Genomic DNA, 23,442 nt, shown 5'->3' on the forward strand with positions numbered 1-23,442 from the left:
TCTATGAATAACAAAACCCAGGTTATACCAAAGTTGAACCAAAAAAGAAATTGGGGAATGATATAATATAAACAGCAATGGACTTGGAGCCAAAATATAGTATTATTAGCAGCAGTATTAAATACCATCACCACCACCACACATTTATATTATTCTTAAGAAATTGTAAAATGCTTTATATGCAACATTTTAATTTAAGCCTCCTCACAAACCTATTGTGAGCATTAGAAGTATTTGCACATCTATTTTACCAAGTATGAAACTGAGCATCAGAGAGGTCAAGGGACTTGTCTAAAGTTAAGGTAGTGCAGTGGATACAGCCCCTGACTTGAATTCAGGAAGACCTGAGTTCACATCCAGTGTGACTCTGGGCAAGTCACTGACACTGTTTGCTTCCGTTTCCTCATCTGTAAAATGCGGATAATAACAGCATTCACCTCCTGGTGTTGTTGTGAGGAGTAAATGAGATAATAATTGTGAAGTGCTTTATAAAGTAAAAGTAAATTTCAGCCCCTGGAGGCCCTCAGTCATCTTGACTATTATAAATACCGAAATCAACTATAAAGGACATATGAAGAAAGATGCTATTTACATCCAAAGAAAGAACCGATAGATAGATGTATAGGATAATTTTACATACACACACACACACCACACAGTGCATATACACATACATACATACACATATATGTATATATATATATATGCCTATTTGTGTCTAATGGTAGCCATTTTTGAAGTGGGGAGATGGAAATTTACAAGATTGTTGTATATTTAAAAGGAATACCAAACTATACTTTGCAAAGTTACGGTTTCATGTGCAATCATCTTTTTATTGTACTATGCTATGGAAATGCTTGTTTTATTCTATAAATAAAAAATTAATCTAATTTTTAAAAAATGCCTGGTACATAGTAAGTGCTACATAAATGTTAGCTGCTCTTGCTGCTGCTGTTGCTGCTGGTGGTGATGATAGTAGTAGAGGTAGTGGTAGTAAAGGAATGAGGTAGGATTTGAACCTAGGTCTTCTCTACTAGGTCAGCATATTATATACTCTGCCACACTGCTCCGCGATCTGGATTCGAGTCCTGCTTTACTGCTTAATAGCAGTGTAATATTAAGCAAGTGGCTTCATATTTCTGAGCTTTGGTACTTTCACCTATAAAATTAGAAGACTGGACTAGAAGAGCTTTGTGCACACGTGGAAAGGAAGGGCTATCACAGAATTTCAGAATTGGCAAAGACCTTCACAAATCTCCTAGTCCCATTTGTACTTCAAAATGAATTCCAGTTACAAACACCCAGTAAGTGGTAATCCAACCAGTGCCTGGAGACTTCCAGTGAGAGAGAAACTTCTGCCTCCCCAATATAGCCTGCTCCATTTGAGGACAGTCCAAATTGTTCAGAAGTTTTTCCTTATGAGAAACCTAAATTTTCTTTGTTGTGACTTCTATCCACTGCTTTGTCTTAGCCCTCAAGGGCTAAACAGAACACATCTAACCTCTCCTGTATGACAGCCCTTCTCAAACACATGAAAACATCAACAACAAACATTTATTAAGCATCTACTGTGTGCCGGGCAAAAACCGTTCTACCCTCAAGGAGCTTACATTTTGATAACATGCAAAAAAAACTATGTACAAGCACCACATACACAGGATAAGTTGGAGATAATTTCAGAGGAAATGTTTCCTCCTTCCTTTCCTACTCCCTCCAGTCTCCTCTTCTCCAAGTTAAACATTAATAGTTTGTTCAAGCAGTTTTCCTATGGCATAGACCCTCACCTCCAAGGGTCCTAGTCCTATCTCCCTTTACACTCTCCCACCCAATTTTAACATTCTGTCACTTCTCCTTGTCACTAAAATCTAAAATTGATTTGTGCTTTGAGTCAGTCAGATAAAAGCCAAGTATGATCTTTTAAATATATTCTTGTAAATATATCTGGCCTAATCATCTTAATTGGTTAGAAAAGACATTGATGAGGTCAAAAGAGAATTAGTCCTTACATGCACCAGTTACCTCTGTATGAGCCTCAGAGTCCGGAGCAGGGGAGGGCAACTCTCTGAGTGATCTGCATTTCTAAACTAGGCCAGCTTTGGAAAATAGGTACCAAATACAGAAGAAAATGAGCTGGCCTAGTTTAGAAATGTAAACCATGAGCCCAGAAAATTATCACCTCTACCAGAAAAATATCTCAAATTACATGCTTAATAGCAATTGTATAATAAAGACAGAATTTTATTATAATTCCTAAAATACATTGCAGTTCTTCAGCAGATGTGTTATTTCACTGATAGGAGTATGCCTTCTACCAACGTAAATTAAAATCCCTCTACACTTAAGCACATGACTTCATGAGTTGCTATAGCCAAAACCATCTGGTCGTCAATTTTTTCTTGATAATGAGTCCCTCTGAACATTATTAGATTCATGCAAGAGACTTTTTCAGTTTATAAGAAATAGTTCTCCATGAGCATAGCTTTTGAATGCCAGGTAAAAATCCCATGAATAGATTTTTATTCATGCCAAAGTCATGTTAATCTTGATAATTGAAAGATTTTCTGAGAGCAACATCATTTCTCTGCATGATTTTGCTAAACTAAACTAGGTACAGCCAAAATCATTCCAGGACTACCAGCTACTAGAGAGGGTCAATCCACATCCTTAGAAAAGAACAAGGTCTGAGGAGCGGACAAACCAGATTGGATGTTCCTGTTCTTCTGTTGTTTTGAATCATTTTTCAGTTGTATCTGACTATATGGATTTTTTTTTAGCAAAGATAACAGAGGGGTTTGCCATCTCCTTCTCCAACTCATTTTACAAATGGGGAAATGAGACAAACAGGATTTAGTGACTGCCCAGGATCAAAGAGCTGTCTGAGGCCAGATTTGAATGCACAAAGAGGAGTCTTCTTGACTCTAGACCTAGCTCTCTATCCTTTGCCCCACCCTAGTTCAGACAAGAAGAACTTCTGATGACTGGATTTTGATGTATTCTTCTTGATGGCGAGTGAGGGAAGCAAGATAAATTCAAATCAGACATGTAGTAATTTTTCCTTATTATCTAAAGAAAGACCAATACTCTTTGATGGAGAAGACAGATAGATAATAGCTTCATTTATATAGTGATCAAAGGTTTGCAAAGCATTTTACAAATATTATCTCATTTGATCTTCACAACAAGTATCAGAAGTACCTGGCATTGAAATCTCCATTTTAAAGATGAAGAAAGGCAGGCAGAGATCACATAACTTACCCAGGATCAGCAAATAAGTATCTGAGTCCAAATTTGAACTCAGGTCTTTCTCAGTCTATCCACTGTACCTTCTAGTTGTCCCTTAGTCAGATTAGCACCAAGGGAAAGATGACAGAAGATATTTCTTTTCTTTTTCTTTCTTTTTATTTCTCTACTTGGAATTCCTCAATGAAAAATGTCATGTTTGTAGTTGTTAACGATGTTTTTGAACACAAGTCTTATAAGAAGCTTCGATTAGACCATTTAATCACATTTATTTCCTTTTCCTGGTAAACATGAACTATAAAAGATATATTACATGTTACATGATTTCAGATTTGGTTCTTTGTTCTGCTAAGGAAGAAATCTTTCAGAACTTTCAAGTAATTTCACTTAAATTTCACTTAGAAAATGGCAAATTTGACTCATTCTAGAAAAATTCACACAATTCTATGACTGTCCCCAATACCTAGAATTCTCTCCTTCCTCATCTGTGCCTTCTGACTTCTCTGATTCACTTGAAGTCTCAGTTACAACAGCACTTTCTGCAAGCAGTCTATGTTGGTCTCTCTTCATGCTGGTTTCTTCCCTTTGAGACCACCTCCAATTTACCTTGTATATATATAGTGTTTGAACACAGGTTTTTTCCATGTTGTCTCCTGCATTTGCCTGTGAGCTGCTTGATGGCAGGGACCATAATTTTTGCCTTTCTTTGTCTCCCCAGTGCTTAGCACTGAACCTGGAACATATTTGGTGCTCAATATATATCTGTTGACTTTCACCACTCAGTTCTCTCAATAACGTTATTAAAGCACAGCAGACACATAGCTAGGCTTAATTTAACAAACAGACATTATTATACTGTGACCTTTTTTTTCTTAAAAATTTGCAACTCATTTTTTTTTTTTGTTCAAGTCATTTCAGTTGTGTCCAGCTCTTTGTGGGCCCATTTGGGGTTTTCTTGGCAAAGATATTGGAGTGGTTTGCTGTTTCCTTTTCTAGATCATTTTACAAATGAGAAAACAGAGGCAAACAGGGTTACATGACTTGCCCAAGGTCACACAGCTAGTAAGTGTCTGAGGCTGGATTTGAACTCAGACCTTTCCAACTCCAGGCCTGGCATTCTCTCTACTATGCCATCTAATTGCCCCTAGTGGAGGGTTAATAGGTATGGAAAGGAGGGAACCATTTCTGTGGGATGTTTCTGTCATTCATATCTAAGCAACTACCCTTCTAGGGTTTAGAGATGAGAAAGTCTTCAAAAAGGACACTTTATGAAACCCTTTCACTAGAGGCAGCTAATGGTACAGTGGATAGGTTGCTAGGCTTGGAGTTCAAATCTGACCTCAGATACTTACTATGTGACTCTGGGCAAGTGACTTCTGTCTGACTCACTTTTTTCAACTGTAAAATTGGAATAATAATGCTATGTCCCTCCCAAGTCTGTTGTGAAGATAAAATTAGATCATATTGGCGAGGTTTTTAGCACAATGCCTGGCATATATTAGCCACATAATAAAGGTTTGTTTCCTTCCTTCCATTCCCTCCATAATATCTGGCAATTTAGGGTATGGATGATGGCCTTGAGGACTCAGGAGTCTCTTTGTAAAATTTTATTTAGCAGTACAAACTAAAATAGTCAACTCTGCTCACATCCATACCTGTAGTGCCTTTTCTTCCTGAACAAAAGAGTTTCCCCTCACTTCTTTCAGCCTTGTCAATGTTGAACAGGATTTAGGGTTGGATGAGAACTAGGCCATCTTGAGTAACACTTCCTCATTTGATAGATGAGGAAACTAAGGTCCAGAGCAAAAAGCAACTTGCTCAAGGACACAGAAATTATAAGCAGCATTAAGATTGGTGCCTGATCCACGGAATTTTTAGAATGTCACACCTCTCTGTTGTGACTGGGGAAAAAACTCCGTTGCTATTTCTTTAACTTTTCTTCAGGAAAGCATTTCAGGAGGCTTTGAAATGCTAGTGAGAAGAGCAATGAATTTGGAGTCAGGGTATGGAAAAAAGGTCTTCTAACTCCAAATGCCTTACTAAAGAAAAGCTATGGACATATGAACTGAATACAAGGCTCTTTGCCCAGTCCTACGGGGCAACTTCTGAGACATTCTGATTTGCTTGGTCAAGAATTAATATTCACTATATTACTAGAAAATCTCTTGGTTATGCCACCACTAGGCTTTCTTGAAGTTACAATGCATAAAATTCCAAGGCCTAAGGCAAAAGGGGACTGAGGATGATCATTACCTTGGCTATTAAAGATCCCCCTCATACAACATCTACCAAACTAACTTCTCTCTGGACAACTTTAATATTTTGGAAGTTGTACTTACTCCAACTTTTCACATTTATATAACACTTAAAGTTTACAAAAGGCTTTTCTGACAACAAGTTTATGAGATAGGTGAGATTTTGGGACATTATCAGTTATTGCATAGCTAGTAAATGTCAAAGACAAGATTTGAATGCACTTTGCTCCTCACTTCAACTTTTCCCATTACACCACAGTGACTCAAAGGCAACTCTCCCACCTCATCCCATAAAGGAAAAGTAGAAATTTTCTTTTGATAGTTCCCTAGGGGCTGCTTTCTAGGCAACAAAGAAGCAGCTAAGTGGTGCAGTGGAGACAGCTCTGAGCCTGCAGTTAGGAAGATTCCCCTTCCAGAATTCAAATCTAGTCTCAAACACTTACTAGCTGTGTGATCTTGGGGAAGTCACTTAACTCTGTTTGCCTCAGTTTCTTCATCTGCAAAATGAGTTAGGGAAAGAAATGGCTCACCATTTCAGTATCCTTGCCAAGAAAATCCAAAATGGGGTTACGGAGAGTAAGATGTGACTGAAATGACTGAACAACAACAACACGTCATAAATCTTGGCATGGATATGGGGTTAGGTGAGGAGTAGTGGGGCTCCCTTGAAGTCAGTCTTTGCTTAGGCCCCTAAAAGACTGGTGTGTGTGTGTGTGTGTGTGTGTGTGTTTGTGTGTGTGTGTGTGTGTGTGAAGAGAATTGCTATTTTTTTCCTCCAGAATACCCTAAGTTGTTAATGACACTCATGTATTACTGGAAAGAATAACTTGTTCCATTGTCTTCATTTTACTGTGAAGGTGAACTGATTTGCTCAAGGTCACACAACTAATAAGTAATCAGATGGGAATCAGAACCCAAGTCTCACGTCTCCCCATTCAGCGTTCATTGTTCCACAACACTTTTAGAAACTTTTCATGGATTTATTTCAAAGCCTTCTGTATTTTATTATCTTGGGCATCTTATCACCTTATACTGTAGCACAGCATTCAGAACGTGTATCGTAGGTCTGATTACTTCCTCTTCAGCAGACATGATGCCTAAGTACTTCATTTTAAGGGGTTGGAAGGTTAGAATATTTTTACTCATTTCAAGGCTTTCAAAACGAACACATTTCTGGCAAACAAATGAGAAATATTGAGGTGGTAATGTACAATACCTCTAAAATGACCCTATAATTAATTTTTAATGTAAGGTTAAACATGCAAAACAGCTGGGATAAGGACCTTTGAAAGAGAAAATTAGTAGAATTTGTTCCATTTAATTCTCAACTGCAGATTGATAATGAACAGTGAGTAAGAAATTAGGCCTATATTAGGAGAACTGAACTTAAAGCGAGGAGAATATACTTTGAAGGCTTAAAGATGAAACCCAATATGCCAGTCAAACCAATGCTCTGATGGGAGTTCACTTCTGTATAGACGTGCCATATAATCATATGCTGAATAAGACCAGTCCAGGTGTAGGATGGTTGTTAGTGGATACTGGCAGCACTTCCATGGAACAAAACACTAATGACCAAATAAATACTGAAAGAGAAGCCTTTGTTTGAGAGTACATTATTTTGCACCTAAAATAAAATCTTTCTAGAAACTCCTACAGGCATTCAGGGCCTGCAATTAATCAAACTCTCCCTCTCTCCATTTTGGAATTGTTTTCTCTTTAAAATTTGAGAAGGCATTTCCTCTTGCCTTGATCTCTTTCAGGCATAGGCCTAGATGGGGTAATCTGAGGGAAAAGATATACACAATTTGGGGCAGATTGCTTTCCAGAATGGTAGGACCAATTCACAGCTGCTCCAATAATATACCTGCTTTCTTGCAGCCCTTCCAACATCTGTCATTTTATTTTTTCAGGTCATCATTGACAAGGTATGAAATTAGCAGAACCAGGAGAGCAATTCATAATATAACACTATTATGATAAAAATAAACAATTCTGAGATTCAGAATTCTGATAAGCACGATTCCAACACAACACATTTGATTAACACAATTATTCCAATCAAACACAAAATGAGACATATTTTTGAATGTGACCAGTGTGGGAATATGTTTTGCTTGACCAAACTTATATGTTACAAGGGCTTTCTCTTCCCCCCCACCCAGTGAGGGATGTGGGAGGAATGAAAAAAATGCTTGATAATTTTTTAAAAATTAAAGAATACACACAAGGATCTGACACCACACAAAAATATAATGAGGACAAACGAAATAATTGACAAGAATGTTCCCTGATTATCTTAGAGGAAAAATACCACAAAATTATTATTGCAAATGCACTCTTGGCATTTATTAGGAGGTCTCACTGTACATGCTCGCTTATCTGAATAGATATATAAGAAGGAGGGAAGAGAATAAGCATTTATGTATTTATATATACAAGCATTTATACTATATTTATAGGAGTGCCTACTATGTTCCAGGCATTGCACTAAGTTTTTTACATTTGTCTCATTAATCTTTATAACAATCCTGAAAGGTAGGTGCTATTGTTACCCTTATTTATATTTGAGGAAACTGAGGCAGAAGGAGGATAAGTGACTTGCTCTGGATCACATAGCTAGTAAGTGTCTGAGGCTGGATTTGAACTCAGGTCTTCCTGACTCCAGGCCCAAAGTTCTATCTTCTGCAGCCCCAACTGCCTAGATATTGCACTAGCAATTCTGTTGCAAAACCTAAGATGATGATGGAATGGATATTAAAACAAACACACATTCTTAACTCTCTTTATCAGATGACCTGGGTTCAAATTTTGGTTCTACTATTTCCTACTTATGTAATCTTGGGCAAATCATTCAACTTCCTGAGCCCCACTTTCCTTGGATATAAAAGAATGGTATTGAATTAGATGATGTTTTTGGCCCCTTACAGCTCTAAGTGCACAATTCTAAGTGATGTGTCCAAGGTTATACAGTTAAAGAACTGCTTTGCTGGGGTTCAAACAGCCCAGGGTGTAATAAAAAGAGCTCTAGATGTAATTAAGCAGGTAATGAGGAGCTCAGTTCTCACTGTAGACTTTTCATAAATATACATGGCTCCTCTTTTCTCTAACAGGACAAACTGCCCTGTCAGAAATTAACAAGACTGGCCTGTCTGTCCACCCTTCAGCAGATTCGATCATTATTTCTTCTTTTCCCTCAGCAAGCATAAAGGGAGGACATTATAAGTTGCTTCAAGTATTAATAACTTCAAGCAAGCTAGACATTACCTACACAGGTGAACTCCTTTGTTAAGCAAACCTGATGTGAAAATCAGGATTTACAAAAAGGATTGTGGAAGTCTATCCACCTTGCCAAGCAATTTACAATTCTCTTTCTATGAAAAGTAAACTCCTTTCCTTTAAAAAATAGATCTTAGATACACAGATTTAGATACACATTTACAAGAATGTACTTTCTCTATAACATGAGATAGAATAATGTACTAAATATGGATGGAGGCGTAAAAATCAAATTCTAAAAGATAACGCCACTGTTACAACTTTATCAAAAAACCCATACCAGAAATTACACAAGGTGTTGTCTGAATGCATACACAATTCTTAGTAGTCATCAAGGGAGCAGCATTCTCCCTCCACACCCACGCAATCACAAATGTAACACTTAAAGGGGCCTTAGAGATAATGTAGTTCAATTCTCACCCTTAGCCTCATATTTCATTGGAGGAAGCTAAGACTTGCCCAGAATCACATGAGTCATAAGTGTCCAGCATGGGATTTGAACCAAGATCTTTTGATTCTAATAGCATTCTTTTCACTAGAACCCAATGACTTTCAAGGGTATTTGAATATTTTGCATTTTCTAAATATTTAGCAAAAGTAATATGGATTTTGCTAGGCAGTATAGTACATGCCTATAATCCCAGTTATTGGAGAGGCTGAGGCTGGTGGATCTCTTGAGCTCCAGAGTTCCGAGCTTCAGTGAATTATGTTGAACATGTGCCCACACCAAGTATGGCATTATTATGGGGGAGAGGGTTCAAATGGTCCTAGGTGGGAAATGTAGTAGATCAGATCAAAGTGGGAACAGACTAGTTGGTAGTTCCTGCAATTCTAGACTGGATGAGATAAGAATATAGATTTGTGTGTGTGTGTGTGAAGAAATAATATGGATTTAAAAACAAGAAACATGGAACAGGAATGGTACTTTGTCATCATTTGGTCCTGTTCCCACATTATGCAGCTAGGTGGTGCAGTAGATAGAGTGCTAGGTCTGGAGTAATGAAGATGCCTCTTCCCGAGTTAAAAACTGGTTTCAGACATTTACTGGGCAAGTCACTTAACCCTGCTGGCCCCAGTTTCCTCATCTGTAAAATGAGCTGGAGAAGGAAATGGTGATCTAATCCAGGATCTTTTCCAAGAAAACCCTAGTCACGAAGAGTGAGGCACAACTGAACAACAGCCACGGTCTGCAGATGACAAAAATGAGTCCCAGAGAAGAGAATCAATTTATCCAGTATCACACAACTAAATAAATGGCAGACTGAGATGTCAAACTTGGGTATTCTTACTCCAACTAAAAACTTGTGGTATAACGACTTGAACTGTTATTTCTCCACCCCTGGGCTAGCCTATCTTATGATTATAACATGTTGTGGTGGCTCCCTGTGGCAGGGGAAACACATTCTTTACCTGATTTTTCCCCGCTGAAGGAAGGCAGAGGTCACAGGCACTAGGCAACTAATTCTGTTGCAGTTTTGCCTAGGATCCACCCTTCTCCTAACCTAGATTGTAACAGGACTAATTATCTACAAGCAGTTCCCCACAATATGGGTTAGATTCACCTTTCTCCCTCCTTCCTGAGACAAGGATTACAAGAGGTAAAGCAGTCCCCAGGACCTCTGTTTCCTTCGAAATGACTTCCTAGTCACCTATGAGCATAAAGTCCCACCCACATGCAGTCAGTCCTCCTGACTTAGTGGATTTCTGAAGACCACTCAAGTCACCTTTGTTTCCCCTATATCTATCCTGATAACCAGATGCATTTCATAAAGAGAAAAGGGGAGGGGAGGTGGTCAGAGACCAACAATGCTAAGTGTCACTGTCTTTTTGTTGTGTATCCTTGCTGTATTAGGGCAAAGTGAGCCTCCTTTTTGTTAACTGTTCAATGACTTACAAATTGTTGCTGAGTCATTTCAGTTGTGTCCGACTTCTTGTGACCTCATTTGGAGTTTTCTTGGCAAAGATGCTAGAGTGGTTTGCCATTTCCTTTTCTAGCTCATTTTGCAAATAAAGAAATGGAGGCAAATGGGGTAAGTGACTTGTTTAGGATCATACAACTAGTAAGTGTCTGAGGCTGACAGATGACAATACATCTTCTGATTCTAAGCCTAGCGTGCCATCAAGCTGCCCTAATTTGCAGGTATCTCATTCTGAATGCTACCACTCTCTGTTCAGGTTAAACATTGGAATGAAATGACTTACGAGTACTTTGTTTCATTCCAATGTTGAACCTACACTAAGAGAGTGGTGGCATTCAAGTTGTCTCCAATACAGATGCAATGGAGAAAAGGGCCACATCACATGATACTATGTCACAAGGTGATGCATTAACAGGAAACAAGGGGCTTCTGGAGGGGACAGTGAAAAGGATGACAGGGAACTTCCAGTTAGGATGTGGGCACCCCTCAAATGTACCAATGTCTCCAATGTCCTAGTATGATTACGGTCCTGAGCATGGCAGGGAAGGGGAGGGAAGGCTTAATCAAAATGTTTGTGTGGGAGGCTTTGGAGAGCTGGGGCGTGGGGGGTGGGGGGCACAGCCTATGAGCCTGGGAAGTGTCTTGGGGGAAAGAAATACTAGAAAGGTATTGGAGGGATGTGGGCAAACAAGACAACCCACCTACTTTGTAGAGTTTATACAGAGCTCTAATGGTGGTGCTAAAAACTGAGCAGCCACTGGCATCATTCCATATGTTACTTATACCTAGAATACATTCTTTGTACAAGGCTATGTTTATAAACACTGTAACTGTGAAGTTACAGTAGCAAAATACTTCATAGATGGAAACACTAGTCATTCAACATAAAGTGTTTATGCATGAATCTGAAATTTCCCATCTGTGTGACTGAGGACTTGATTGAACTGAAAATATGGAGATCGGGAATCTAGCTACATGAAATAATTTAGCTCTATGCTAATCAGGTCATAGATGACTTAGAAACACCAGGATGCCACTATTCAACATGGGCAGAATAGTTAGAAAAAATTTTTCCAATAGATTCAATCAGGATCTTTCTTTTCTCCTAGCGTACAGTGGTAATTCATATATTTAGAGTCTCTGTAATAAAAGATGCCCATTGAACACCAACTTACCAAACACATAGTGGAATCATGGTAAGGTCAATGCACTGGGAGACAGAAGACCTAAGTCCTATTCTAGGATCTGCTATTACTGCTATAAACTCATTTTCATGTAGTTTTTTAAGTTTGAGAAAGGGTTTTCCTCATAATAATTCTATGAGGTAGGTAGTACAAATATTATAATCCCCATTTAATGATGAGGAAACTGGGACACAAAAAAAGTGAGTGATTTGCTTAGGGTCCCATAGCTAGCATGTGAACAGCACAGGAATCAGATTTATTTTTCTTGATTCTTCTCAACACAATGACCAACCATGGTTAGAGGACTCATAACAAACCATGCTTCCCATCTCCTAACAGAGAGATGATGCATTTCTGAATACAAATTGAGACTTTCTTTTTTGGACATGGCTAATGTGGGAATTTGCTTTGCTATACATGTTTGTAATAGAGGTTTTGTTTTTCCTGCTTTCTGGCAGGGGTTGGGGGAGAGAATGTAGATTTTTGTGAAAATAAGATAAAATTGAATTTTAAAAAATTTGTCTTCTGTGTTTAGTACCAGTGACTTCTAGTACACCATTCTATCACCCAGTATTAAGAAGTTACATGACACTGAACAAGTCACAACCTCTGTGGGTCTCAGATTCCCCATCTACAAAATAAGGAATTGTGCTAAGTGATTTCAAAGGATACTTTCAGCTCTAAAATTCTATGATTTTTAAATCAGCCAAATACTGCATGTTAACCTTTGGGTGTTTGTAATTATTATTCTTAACAATAACAAAAATAATGATAATTTCCCCAAAAGAGTGCTTGACTTATACATTGAATATTCAGGTAACTACATTTCATGGTGCACAAATCAACCTCTGAATGCTTATCATTAGTATTATTAATCATAAAACAACAATAATTTTCCCAAAACAATGCCTGAGTAACCAGGCAACTCAGGTCTTTTTACACTCTCCCTGTCACCCCCAAATTCAACCAGTCTATGGTAATTAAGCAGCGGCTGGAAAGAATAAGCAGTGACCTTTATGGGAAGTATAAGTTGAAAATGATATTTAATATAAAAAAAATGAATGGACCCAAACAGTTGATCAACCACGTATTTCACAAAACATAATTGACTTTTATGTTTAATACACCATTGGTCAAATTTTGGAAAACTTGGCCATTATATTGTTACGTAATCTAATAACATGATTTTTAAAAAAAAAAGATTCATTTGGTTTTCGGAAACTTGTAACAAAGTTCTCTAAGTTTGGAGTTCTTGACCCAGTGAAGGAGCTTATGACATTAACATCACCTAATTGCACTTTCAGGTGTGAGATTTTAATTGCAAGACAAGTAGCCAGGTTCTCTTTCACTAAGTGCTACAGACGGATCTAAGTCAGAAGAGTCAATTTATATTTTTCTCACCTGTCCAGAACAAGGTCTGGTGCAAAGATGAGTTTGCCAGGATGATCAATTGATCGCCACATCAGCCCCACCATTAACACTTCCATCCAGCAGCTTTCTAAAAGCCTCACTTGGTCATATAGACTGAGCTCCACAAAGCCTGACAGAAACAAAAGGATAAATGTCAGCCATGTCCACACATGGTAAGAGTTAAGAAAACACTTCACAGGTGATACAGAAAAGCGATCAATGTTTATGAAATGAAAAACAAAATCCTAGTAAAAGAAGAATATGAGTCTAACACATTAGCTATTCACATTTTCCTGTCCTTGGCATATGAAATTGATTTTGTTTAGAATTATAATGGACCCCCCACCTGGACCCTTGCCTCTTGAACTTCTGCCAAGGGAAACTGAGGGAGAGCAGGGGCAAGAAACTGCAACTCATCTTCATTAGCTTTACCTTTATTTGCTTTGAACTGTAGAGAATTTCAAATCAGTAACATTCAGTGAGTACCCACCATAAGCAGAACACTACGGGAGGTGCTGTGGGAATAGAGGTGGGAGGAGGGAGGAGAGAATAAGCATTTACATAGTGTCTAATGGGTGCCAGGCACTATACTAATCACTTTACAAACATTATCTTATGACTGGAGATATAATAAAGAATATTTTCTTTGGGGTCAAGAGAAGTGCTGGTAGAAGTGGAAAGGGGAGGGTCAGATAGAGTCTTGACCTTGGTCAAAAAGTTAGCAAGTGACAAAGATGGGATTTGAACCTAAGTTCTCAAATTCTAAAGGAAGGAAGAGTTCAAGTGAGAGGTCATTTTATCATGTGGAAGGATTTAACTTCTGCTTAGTCCCAGAGATCAGAAATAGGAGCAACAGGTAGAAATTACATACAGAAAGCTTGGTTTAGGCTTAAAAGGGAGGGAATGGCTATCTCTAGATGTAGTGAGCTATCTGTCCCCATAAGTCCTCCAACAAAGGCTTAATGACTCATCGTTAGGCATGTGGTTAAAGTGTCTGTTCTTCAGGTTTGGGTTAGACTAGATACTCTCTGAGTTCTCTTCTTAATTCAAACATTCTCAGACCATAAGGAAGACTTTAATAGAGAACTTGAAAGAGGACTTTGGGGGCTGGAGTTGCAGGGAGTTGGAAAGGGATTTCAGTTGGAGAAATAGTGTGTGTAGCAGAGGGGAGAATAGTGCATGATAAACTAAAAGGCAGGATTAGCTGCAAACAAGGTCCATGCATGATAAGGGTTAATAATAAGAAATTATTTCAGTAAGATGGGGGCCAAAAAATGGACCCATTTTCTATTGGATCATAAATTCCAACCTGGGCCCATTAGTTGTATCTACAGCTCACCAATGTAATCTCCTAGACAGGAAGTTTAAAGGGAAATCGTAAGAATGAACCTAGCAGTCTAGTAAGCACATTGAGTTTGAAAAGCCCTTACATATGATGCATATATAAAGTATTTTGTAAACCTTGCTAATAATTATATAAGTGTTATTTCATTTTGTTATTATCTCGTTTGATCCTCACAACTACTCCGTGAGGTAGGTACTATAATTATCCTTATTTTGCACTTGAGGAAACTGAGGTTGAGAGAGGTTGACCATGATCCCACAGCTATTAAATGTCTGAAGCAGAATCTGAACTCAGGTCTTCTCCACTTCAAGTTCAGTGCTCTATCACTAGCATAAAGTGGGGAAGAGGGTAGGGAGTAGATGAGGAAGAGGTAGGCATCAAGGACAGGGATATAGTCACCCAAGGAAAGGAAAGGCTGCTAGGTGGCACAGTGGATAGAGAGCTGGACCTGGAGTCTGAAATAACTGAGTTCGAATCTAACCTCAAACACTTACTAGCTGTGACTAAGTGAGTAGGTTATTTAATTTGTTTGCCTCAGTTTCCTCATCTGTAAAAGAAATGGGGATTATAATACACCTACCTCCCAGCATTGGTGTGAGGATTAAATGGGAAAATAATCGTAAAGTGCTTAGCACAGTGCCTAGCACATAGTGAGAACTTGTTAGTTCTTTGTCATATTCATTGTTATTTTTATTAGGGTGGTGGCAGTATGAGGCACCAGCAGGCAAGGCTCAGGGACTGGCCTGTAGCAATGGCCAAGAAGTCTCCTCTCAAGGATGGAGTACCTTCTCTTACAACCACATATCAATCCCCTGTGATAAAACCTTGCTAACTCTATGCTACTTATGTCTCAAACCGTGTCTTGTGTCAGTGTAATGGGAATTAAAAATCTCCACCCACTAATAGACCTCAGGTGCGGTTATTATGGGAAGCTTCATTAGGAGAGGCTTGTTTTGTATGACGGCAGACACTGGGTCATAAAGGGCTGTGCCTTCTGGCTCTGAAAAGTGTATATATACTCTTAGGTGAGATTTTGCTTTGGGGGCTCAAATCATTGGAAAAGTGTTTGTGTGATTAGTCCAGATGAGACTCTGGGTAGTCATTAAGGAGCCTCCTGACTTTGAAAACCCGCATGTTGGTGCTTCTCTTTCTGGTAACAATGTATGTATCATCTTTGGTCAGACAGTTGGAAGCCCTGTCTGTTGACCTTTCTGTTTATAATTTCTGCTTATATTCTTTTCTCTGAACTTCAGGGTGCTGACTTTTCCCCTTGAACTATGTGCTTGATTGAAGTAAGATTGTTTACCCCTTTTAAGGTTGCTTTCCTTAGAAAAGCAGATCTAAGAACCTATACAGCAGGCCCTCCTGTGTATGCCGGGGTGCTTGCTGTTGCAGTCAGCCAGGTTACCATTCAGTAACAGCACAGTCTTCTAATACACAAATATAAGTGGGTACTTCAACTCATCATGCAACAGTGACGAGTGATTGATATCTTTGACTTCTCAGAGATCTTGCACCAAGAAAGAGACAAGTGTTTTTGAACATGGCTAATGCAGGAAATTTTCCATTCCAAATTAATCTTGACTTCATATTTATTACAAGGGATTTCTTTTTCCTTTTCTCCTCAATGGGAAGTGGGACAGGGGTGAAGGAGAAGGTGAGAAAATGGGTTTTTGTTAATTGAAAAAAATTATATTACTATTTCCAGATGAGGTCTTATACCATCACAGCTATGTATAAGTCAACCCCTTGCCTGTTGGGATTTGAATTCCACCAGGACAGGTTTGCTACAGTACCTGAAGGCTCCATGATTGAAGTATGTTTTAGGCTGGATTTTGTGGTTGTTGTTCTTACTATACAGTCATTTTCAGTCGCTTCTGACTCTTCATGATCCTATTTCAAGTTCTCTTGGCAAAGATACTGGAGGAGTTTGCCATTCCTCCCCCAGATCATTTTAAAGATGAGGAAACTGAGGCAAACAGGGTTACATGACTTGTTCAGGGTCATACAGCTAATATGTATCTAAGGCTGGTTTTGAACTCAGGCCTTCCTGACTTCAGGCCTGGTCCTCTATCTACTGTTCCACCTAGCTGCCCCTTAGGTTGGATAGTATTACCTAAATCACAGGGTTACTATAAAGGAAGTTCTTACCACTATAGTGTTACATACTTATTGTGAACTACTTTATTATGTCACAATTTTTAAATATGTTTTATGATATAATTCCAGGTTTAGAGATATGGTAAACAAAAGGATAGAAAAGAGACAGGGCAAGAAGAGAATAAGAGATGATGAGAAATGCAGTTTAGCTATTAAAAAAATACCTGAAGCGAACAGTATGTGATAAGCCATGAAAGTTAGACTGAAACAAAGATTTTAAAGTGTCTAAATTGCTGGGAGAAGGAATGTAAACATTATTTGGTAGGAATGAAAAATCACTGAAAAAAAAAAAGATTGCCATGCTCTGACCTGAATATTGGAAAGATGGCTGAGACTTAACAATTCGAATGCAGCCAATGATGAACCAAAATTGTAGAGGACTGAGGATGAAGCAAGCTATCATCTCCTAACAGAGATGTGGACATGGCCAATGGGAGAATTTTTGGTTTATTTAACTATGGATATTTGTTACAAGGGTTTTGTTTTTCTTTTTTCTAATGAAGGGGAGGGGTGGGAGAGAAAAGAGGTAAAATTAAATTAAAATCAGAAGTAAAAAAAAGGTATTACTCAGGTAAGAGGCAGCTAGATGGCTCGGTGGACAGAGTGCTGGACCTGGAGTTAGGAAGACCAGGGTTCAAACCTGGTATCAGATACTAGTCATGTATCCTTAGGCAAGTCACTTTTTTGCCTCCACGCACTGGAAAAGGAAATGCAAATCACTCCAATATCTTCGCCAAGAAAACTCTATAATGGGTTCATGAAGAGTAGGACACAACTGAATGACAACTATGTTAATTACTCAGCTAATCATCCTTCCTGCTGCTGCATGTAGGATGGGCTAGAAAAAGGAAAGAACATATACAAGATTAAGAGAGACACTGGTGCCTTTCTTAGATCTCTTGACACAGATGCTGACTCCCTACTCCACAGATGAACTGTCTGGCTTCGCTGAGAAGGATATGTGGAAATACCAATGGAGAGATTGAAGACAGAATAGAAAAGAAGCAATAGATGAAAGACCGTATAAAAGACGTTTTAGAAGTAGAAATGAAAAGATGTGGCTAGAGATGGGTGGCAGTTAAGAGTGAAGGAATGGAGAATGATTCCAAATCTCAGGACTTCATAAACTCTGATATAGTTATAAAGCTATGTCTGAAAAACAGGGAAGGGTTCATAAGATACTATCAAGAACATAGTTGTTATCCTTGTAAGAGAATGTTCCTCCCTCCCTTCTTTGCTATTCTCTGTTTTTAAGACCTCAACTAGTCTCCAACATAACCTGAAACATGAGTTTCCCAAGGACACATAGAGAACAGGGGAAAAAAAACCCCAGACACAAGGAAAACTTGGAGCCTCATTGTTCTACCACAGAGTTCTTACCCTATTTTCCGGTTCTCCCTTTTCCTAATATTATTGTTTTGCCACTGTTAATATAATGGATTTACTGAAGTACCAGTCTAGAAACTCAGGCCCTTCTGATTTTCATATACTACATACTGGGAGCCTAAGAGTAAGAGACTGGTGCCCTTCCTAGATCTGTTGATAAAAGATGATGACTTCCTACTGTACTGATTGGATTTGCTGAGAAGGCTATGTGAAAAATATCACAAAATTTTGCCTTAAAAATCTGATTTAAGAGCTTTAAAATGAAAATAGAGAAGGGAGGAATTACAGCCAAATCAATATACCAAGTTAGACAGCCCAGAGAATTTAGGTATGACTTAGGAAGTAATTCATAGAAGATAATATCTAGGGGCAGTAATAACACCTACATATGGCCTTGGATGTCAATATATTCAAATATAGAGTATGACCAATGAATAAGATGATCACTTGTTGGGTGTATTAAAGAAGGAACTTTTTTTGGGGGGGGGGAGTAATGAGTTACAATAGACAGTTACCAAGTTATCTTTCAACTCTAAAATTGAACTTGGTGAGATGAAACTCAGGGATATGAAGAGGTATATTTTATGAAAAGGGAACAGATCAAAGGATAGTGTGTTCATCCTTTGTTGCCAAAGAAGACCATGCATCAGAGAAATGATGACATGACTTGCACTTGACTTTGTTTTAAGTTAGGGAGGGCTGTGCAGGTCACCAGCTTCACTTCTCCACAAAGGACAGTGGATTAACAGTGAATACCCAAAATGATATACTCATGTGAGGAAATCCATGAACCAAAATCAACATTTGGCTCAGGGACAATCGATCACCCAGGCAGATAGAGGAAGCAAATTATGAGAAAAGGAAGTAGGATATAAATCTGGCACAAAGATCTAATAATAAGAGTGAATTTCAACTATCCAGACATCTGCTGGTACTGTCTCATGGTAAAAGTAGAGTAGTGGTAGTAGGTGGGGGTATGGTAGTAGTAGGTTGTTGTTATTGAGTCATTTCAGTTGTATCCAACTCTTTGTGACCCCATTTAGGGATTTCTTGGCAAAGACACTGGAGTAGTTTGCCGTTTACTTCTTCAATTCATTTTATAGATGAGGAACTGAGGCAAACAGGGTTAAGTTACTTGCCCAGGGTCACACAACTAGTGTCTCAGGCTGGATTTGCACTCATGAAGATGAGTCTTCCTTATTCCAAGCCCAGTGCCCTCTCTATTGGACCACCTAGCTGCCCAAAGTAGAGTAGAATAACTAGTAAATTCTTGACTTTCCATAATGACAGCAACATTCTTCAAAAAGTGAGAGTGATGAGGCAGACTTATTCCAAACCTGATTCTGGACAAAACCATAAATTGTTTTCTGGAGTACAGGGAATGGGAGTCTTGGGGTGAAATGATGTACTGATACAGCAGAATCCAAAAAGTTTGGGGGAAAGGATAAGCCAGATCCTATTGTCTAAAATGCTACAGTGAAAGTCAGACTAGGAAGAATATGATGGTCTTTTAACAAAATTCTGATGACAGAAATAACAAGGATTCTGATGAGGAAGGAAAGGAGAGAAAGTGATAATGGTGATGATAATAGCTAATAGTAACTAGCGTTTATATAGCACTTTGAGGTTTGCAAAGAGTTTTATGTATGTTGACTTATTTGATCCTTGAGATATAAATGAATATAGAAGTTAATCAACTCACTTGGATTTTAGAAAGATGCCATAATAGAATCAGGAGAACTGATAAGTACAAAAGAGAGACACCGTGCTATTCAGAATGTGGTCAGGAATACCTAGAACTCAGAAGGAATTAAGCTTGGGGATGAACACTAAGGATAAAAGAAAGGGTTTTATCTTTAAAAGCTTTGTTAAGGGCCAAAAGATTTAAAAAAAGAATAAGGGGAAGGGAAAGAAAGGGGATAAACATTTATATAGCACCTACTACATGCTAAGGTGCATCTAGGTGGCAGAGTGGATAGAGTGCCGAGCCTGGAGTTTGCATGACTCAAACCTGAGTACAAATCTCAGACAGTTACTAGCTCTGACAGTCATTTAACCTGGTTTGCCTCAGGTTTCCTCATCAGTAAAAAGAACTACAGAAGGAAATTGCAAACCACTCCAAAATCTTTGTCAGGAAACCCCCAAATGGGGTCACAAAGAATCAGACATGACTGAAATGACTGAACACTAACACAAAAAGCATTTGTGTGTTTACTACATGCCAGACTTTGCTATGTGCTTAGTAAACAAGAAAGGTAAAAAACAGGCCCTATCTTCAAAGAGCTCACATTCTAATGGGGGAAAGAGTGTAGAAGTAACTAAGAACATACAAGCTACATACGAAGTGGAAGGTAATCTCAAAAGAGAAAACACTACTAGTTGCTAGTATCTAGCAGAGCTAGGAAAAGCCTCCTATGTAAGGTGAGATTTTAGTTAAAACTTAAAGAAAGCCAGGGAAACGAAAAAGCAGAGGTAAGGAGTGAAAATTTGCTAGAATTGCCAGTTCTAAGGCTTGAAGGCACAAGGAAGATGGAGTGTCATGTGTGAGGAACAGTGAGTAGACCATTTGGATTACAACTGGATCATAGGTGTGGAGGAGGGTAATGTCTAAGAAGATTGGAAAGGTGGGAAAAGGTCAGGTTATTAAGAACTTTAAATAACAGACTGATGAATTTATATTTTATTCTAGAGGTAATAGTAAGACATGGGACTTTATTGAGTAGAGGATGACATGGGCACTTTAGGAAAATCACTTTGACAGCTTAGACCAGTATGGATTGTAGTGAGGACACTCTTGAGACAGGGACACCAAATCGGAATCTTTTGTAATAGCCTAGGCAAGAGGTGATAATGGCTGTGTGAGTGCAGAACAGAGGACTTACAGGACTCATGAAAGTAAAAGAGATAGATTTAGCAGTAGATTGATTGAGAGTGAGGAATTGAGAATGACACCAATGTCGCAAGCCTGCATGAAGAGGAGGATGATTGTACCCTCAAGAGTAAGAGAGAAGTTCAGAAGATGAAAAGGTATTAGGAGAAAAGACGATGAGCTCTGTTTTGAACATGTTGGGTTTGAGTTGCCTACACTGTGTCTCATGTGAGATGTTCAAAAAGCTGTTACTGATGTGGGAATGGAACTCAAGAGAGAGATTATGGTTGAATAAAGACATATTTGACATATTGGAAAGACATCTCTATCATACAGGATGAAAGGAATGGAGGTTACAGTGAAGATAAATAGAAAAAGTAATGTATTGTAAGGCCTAAGGAAAGATGAAATAATAAAAGATATAAAGATATAAAGAAAGTTTGGTGTTCATGAACAAAGAAGTGGAACATTTGTGGGTGATGGCAAATTCAGGGTACCTGTGTGTAACTGAGGTAGTGAAGAGTAGGTCATGGAAATTGTAAGGATTGAGAAATTGGAAAGTAAAGGGATTTAAGGGAACATCAATATATATACAGTGTGAGGAAGAGAATTGAGGTAGAAAGAAAAACTAAGCCAGGTACTAAATTCACCAAGGAAAGAAGAACAGTCTGGGTATCAACAGATAATGGTGGATTCAGTGATAAATCTGAATACTATGGATCTCAAGGGAAGAGACAGTATGATGAATGGGGATCAAGGATTATCCCAACTTTCCCACCAAGACCAATGAGTTGGGAGAATGAGAGAAATTGCAATCAGTGTTGGAAAGAGTAGTAGAAGATGGGAGGGAGGGAGCCAAGTCTCAGTAAGTGCTGGAAAGTGGAAGGAACGAGAAAGAAGGATTAAGATAAGACAAAGCTTGTTGGTTATGAAGCAGACATTGTACGGGACCCAGTGCAAAGCATGGCTAGATTTGGAGAGGGACATGGGGGCAAGGCTATGAGGAAGACAAAGAGGCTGGATTGAGGTTAATGGGAGTAAAGGAGAGGGCAGTTGGGGATGAGGAATAGATTTGACATACCAGGTGCACAGAAATCAGAGCATGGGGGTGTGTGATCATCCTTCGTTGCTGAAGAAGACCATGCCATTGGAGAAATGATGACATGACTTGCACTTGACTTTGTTTTGAGTAAGGGAGGGCCATGCAGGTTACTAGCCTGACTTCTCCTCCAGAGTCATCTGAATCCAGTGACCAGATATTCATCAGGATGACTGGAGATAACCCAGGATGAGGCAATTGGGTTTAAGTGACTTGCCCAAGGTCACCCAGCTAGTGAGTGTCAAGTGTCTGAGGTGAGATTTGAACTCAGGTCTTCCTGACCCCTGCACTAGTGCTCTATCCACTGCACCACCTAGCTGCCTGCTTAGGGTTTTTTTAAGAGAGTACTGAACCTAGAGTCAGGAGGACCTACATTCAAATTTGGCCTCACATACTTACTAGCTATGTAACCCTGGACAATTCAGTTAACTGCTCCCTGCCTCGGTTTCTTCATTTGTAAAATGGGGATGATAATAATAACACCTACCTCCCAAAGTCATGGAGGAAATGGAAAAGGATGGAATCAAGGGCATGACAGAAAGATTAACTTAGGCAAGGAGGAGAGCTGTGATACTGGAGGTAAGGAGACGAAAGGGCAGTTTCTGCCATGTACCAGCAATGTGATTTTGGGACAAATCACTCAACCTCTTATCCTTATCTGCAAAGTAGGCATAAGAAGACTAACCCAAACAATCTCACAGGTTTGTTAAAATCCAGTAAGTGGATTCTAACTCTATACCCCTGCAAATGCTACGAAAGTGCTTCGAAATGCAAAAGGCCCATTACAAGTTTAAGTTATTATTATTAATGGTCAAAATACATATCCAGCGAAAGGAATAGTTTTAACAAAAAGTTTGATTTCACACCAATAAAACGTAAGTTATATGTTTTACCTTCATCCCCTTCATTTTTTCCCACTTTAAGAGTAAAAAGAAAAAAAAAACTTTTTAAATTAAAGTTTCCTCTGGGACTACATTGACTACAGGATCTGATCAGACCCCAGCAATAACAGTCTGACAATAGGAGTAAAAGATAAAAGCCTACTCCATCAGTTTGGATTCCAGGAAAAACATGCAAGAATGATTCAAAAATGAATAAGTAATTTCAAAAGGACAAAAATAACAATTGAAAGAAAAAATTCCCAGAGGGAGCCTGTGGAAACCTTAGCATTTTTCTCTGACAAATGCTGTTTTTCCTATGCAGGAAGAAAACAGAAAGAAATCCTTTTTTTTCACCTCTAGTCAGAGTAGCCAGATGAGTACCTGCAAGAGTTCACAGGTACCTTTCTCCAATTGT

At 38.7% G+C, this 23,442-nt stretch overlaps 1 protein-coding gene across 3 annotated transcripts in view; it reads right to left on the reverse strand.

Moving 5' to 3' along the window:
- ESR2 (estrogen receptor 2) overlaps positions 1-23,442 on the reverse strand; it is a 104,123-nt gene that overhangs the window by 12,168 nt on the left and 68,513 nt on the right. For all 3 annotated transcript variants that reach the window (XM_072629437.1, XM_072629438.1, XM_072629439.1), the window contains one exon: positions 13,279-13,417. In XM_072629437.1, coding sequence (XP_072485538.1) covers positions 13,279-13,417 — 139 coding nt within the window. The remainder of the gene's footprint in view (positions 1-13,278; positions 13,418-23,442) is intronic.

Source organism: Notamacropus eugenii, chromosome 1 (genome assembly GCF_028372415.1).
Source record: "Notamacropus eugenii isolate mMacEug1 chromosome 1, mMacEug1.pri_v2, whole genome shotgun sequence".
NCBI lineage: Eukaryota > Metazoa > Chordata > Mammalia > Diprotodontia > Macropodidae > Notamacropus > Notamacropus eugenii.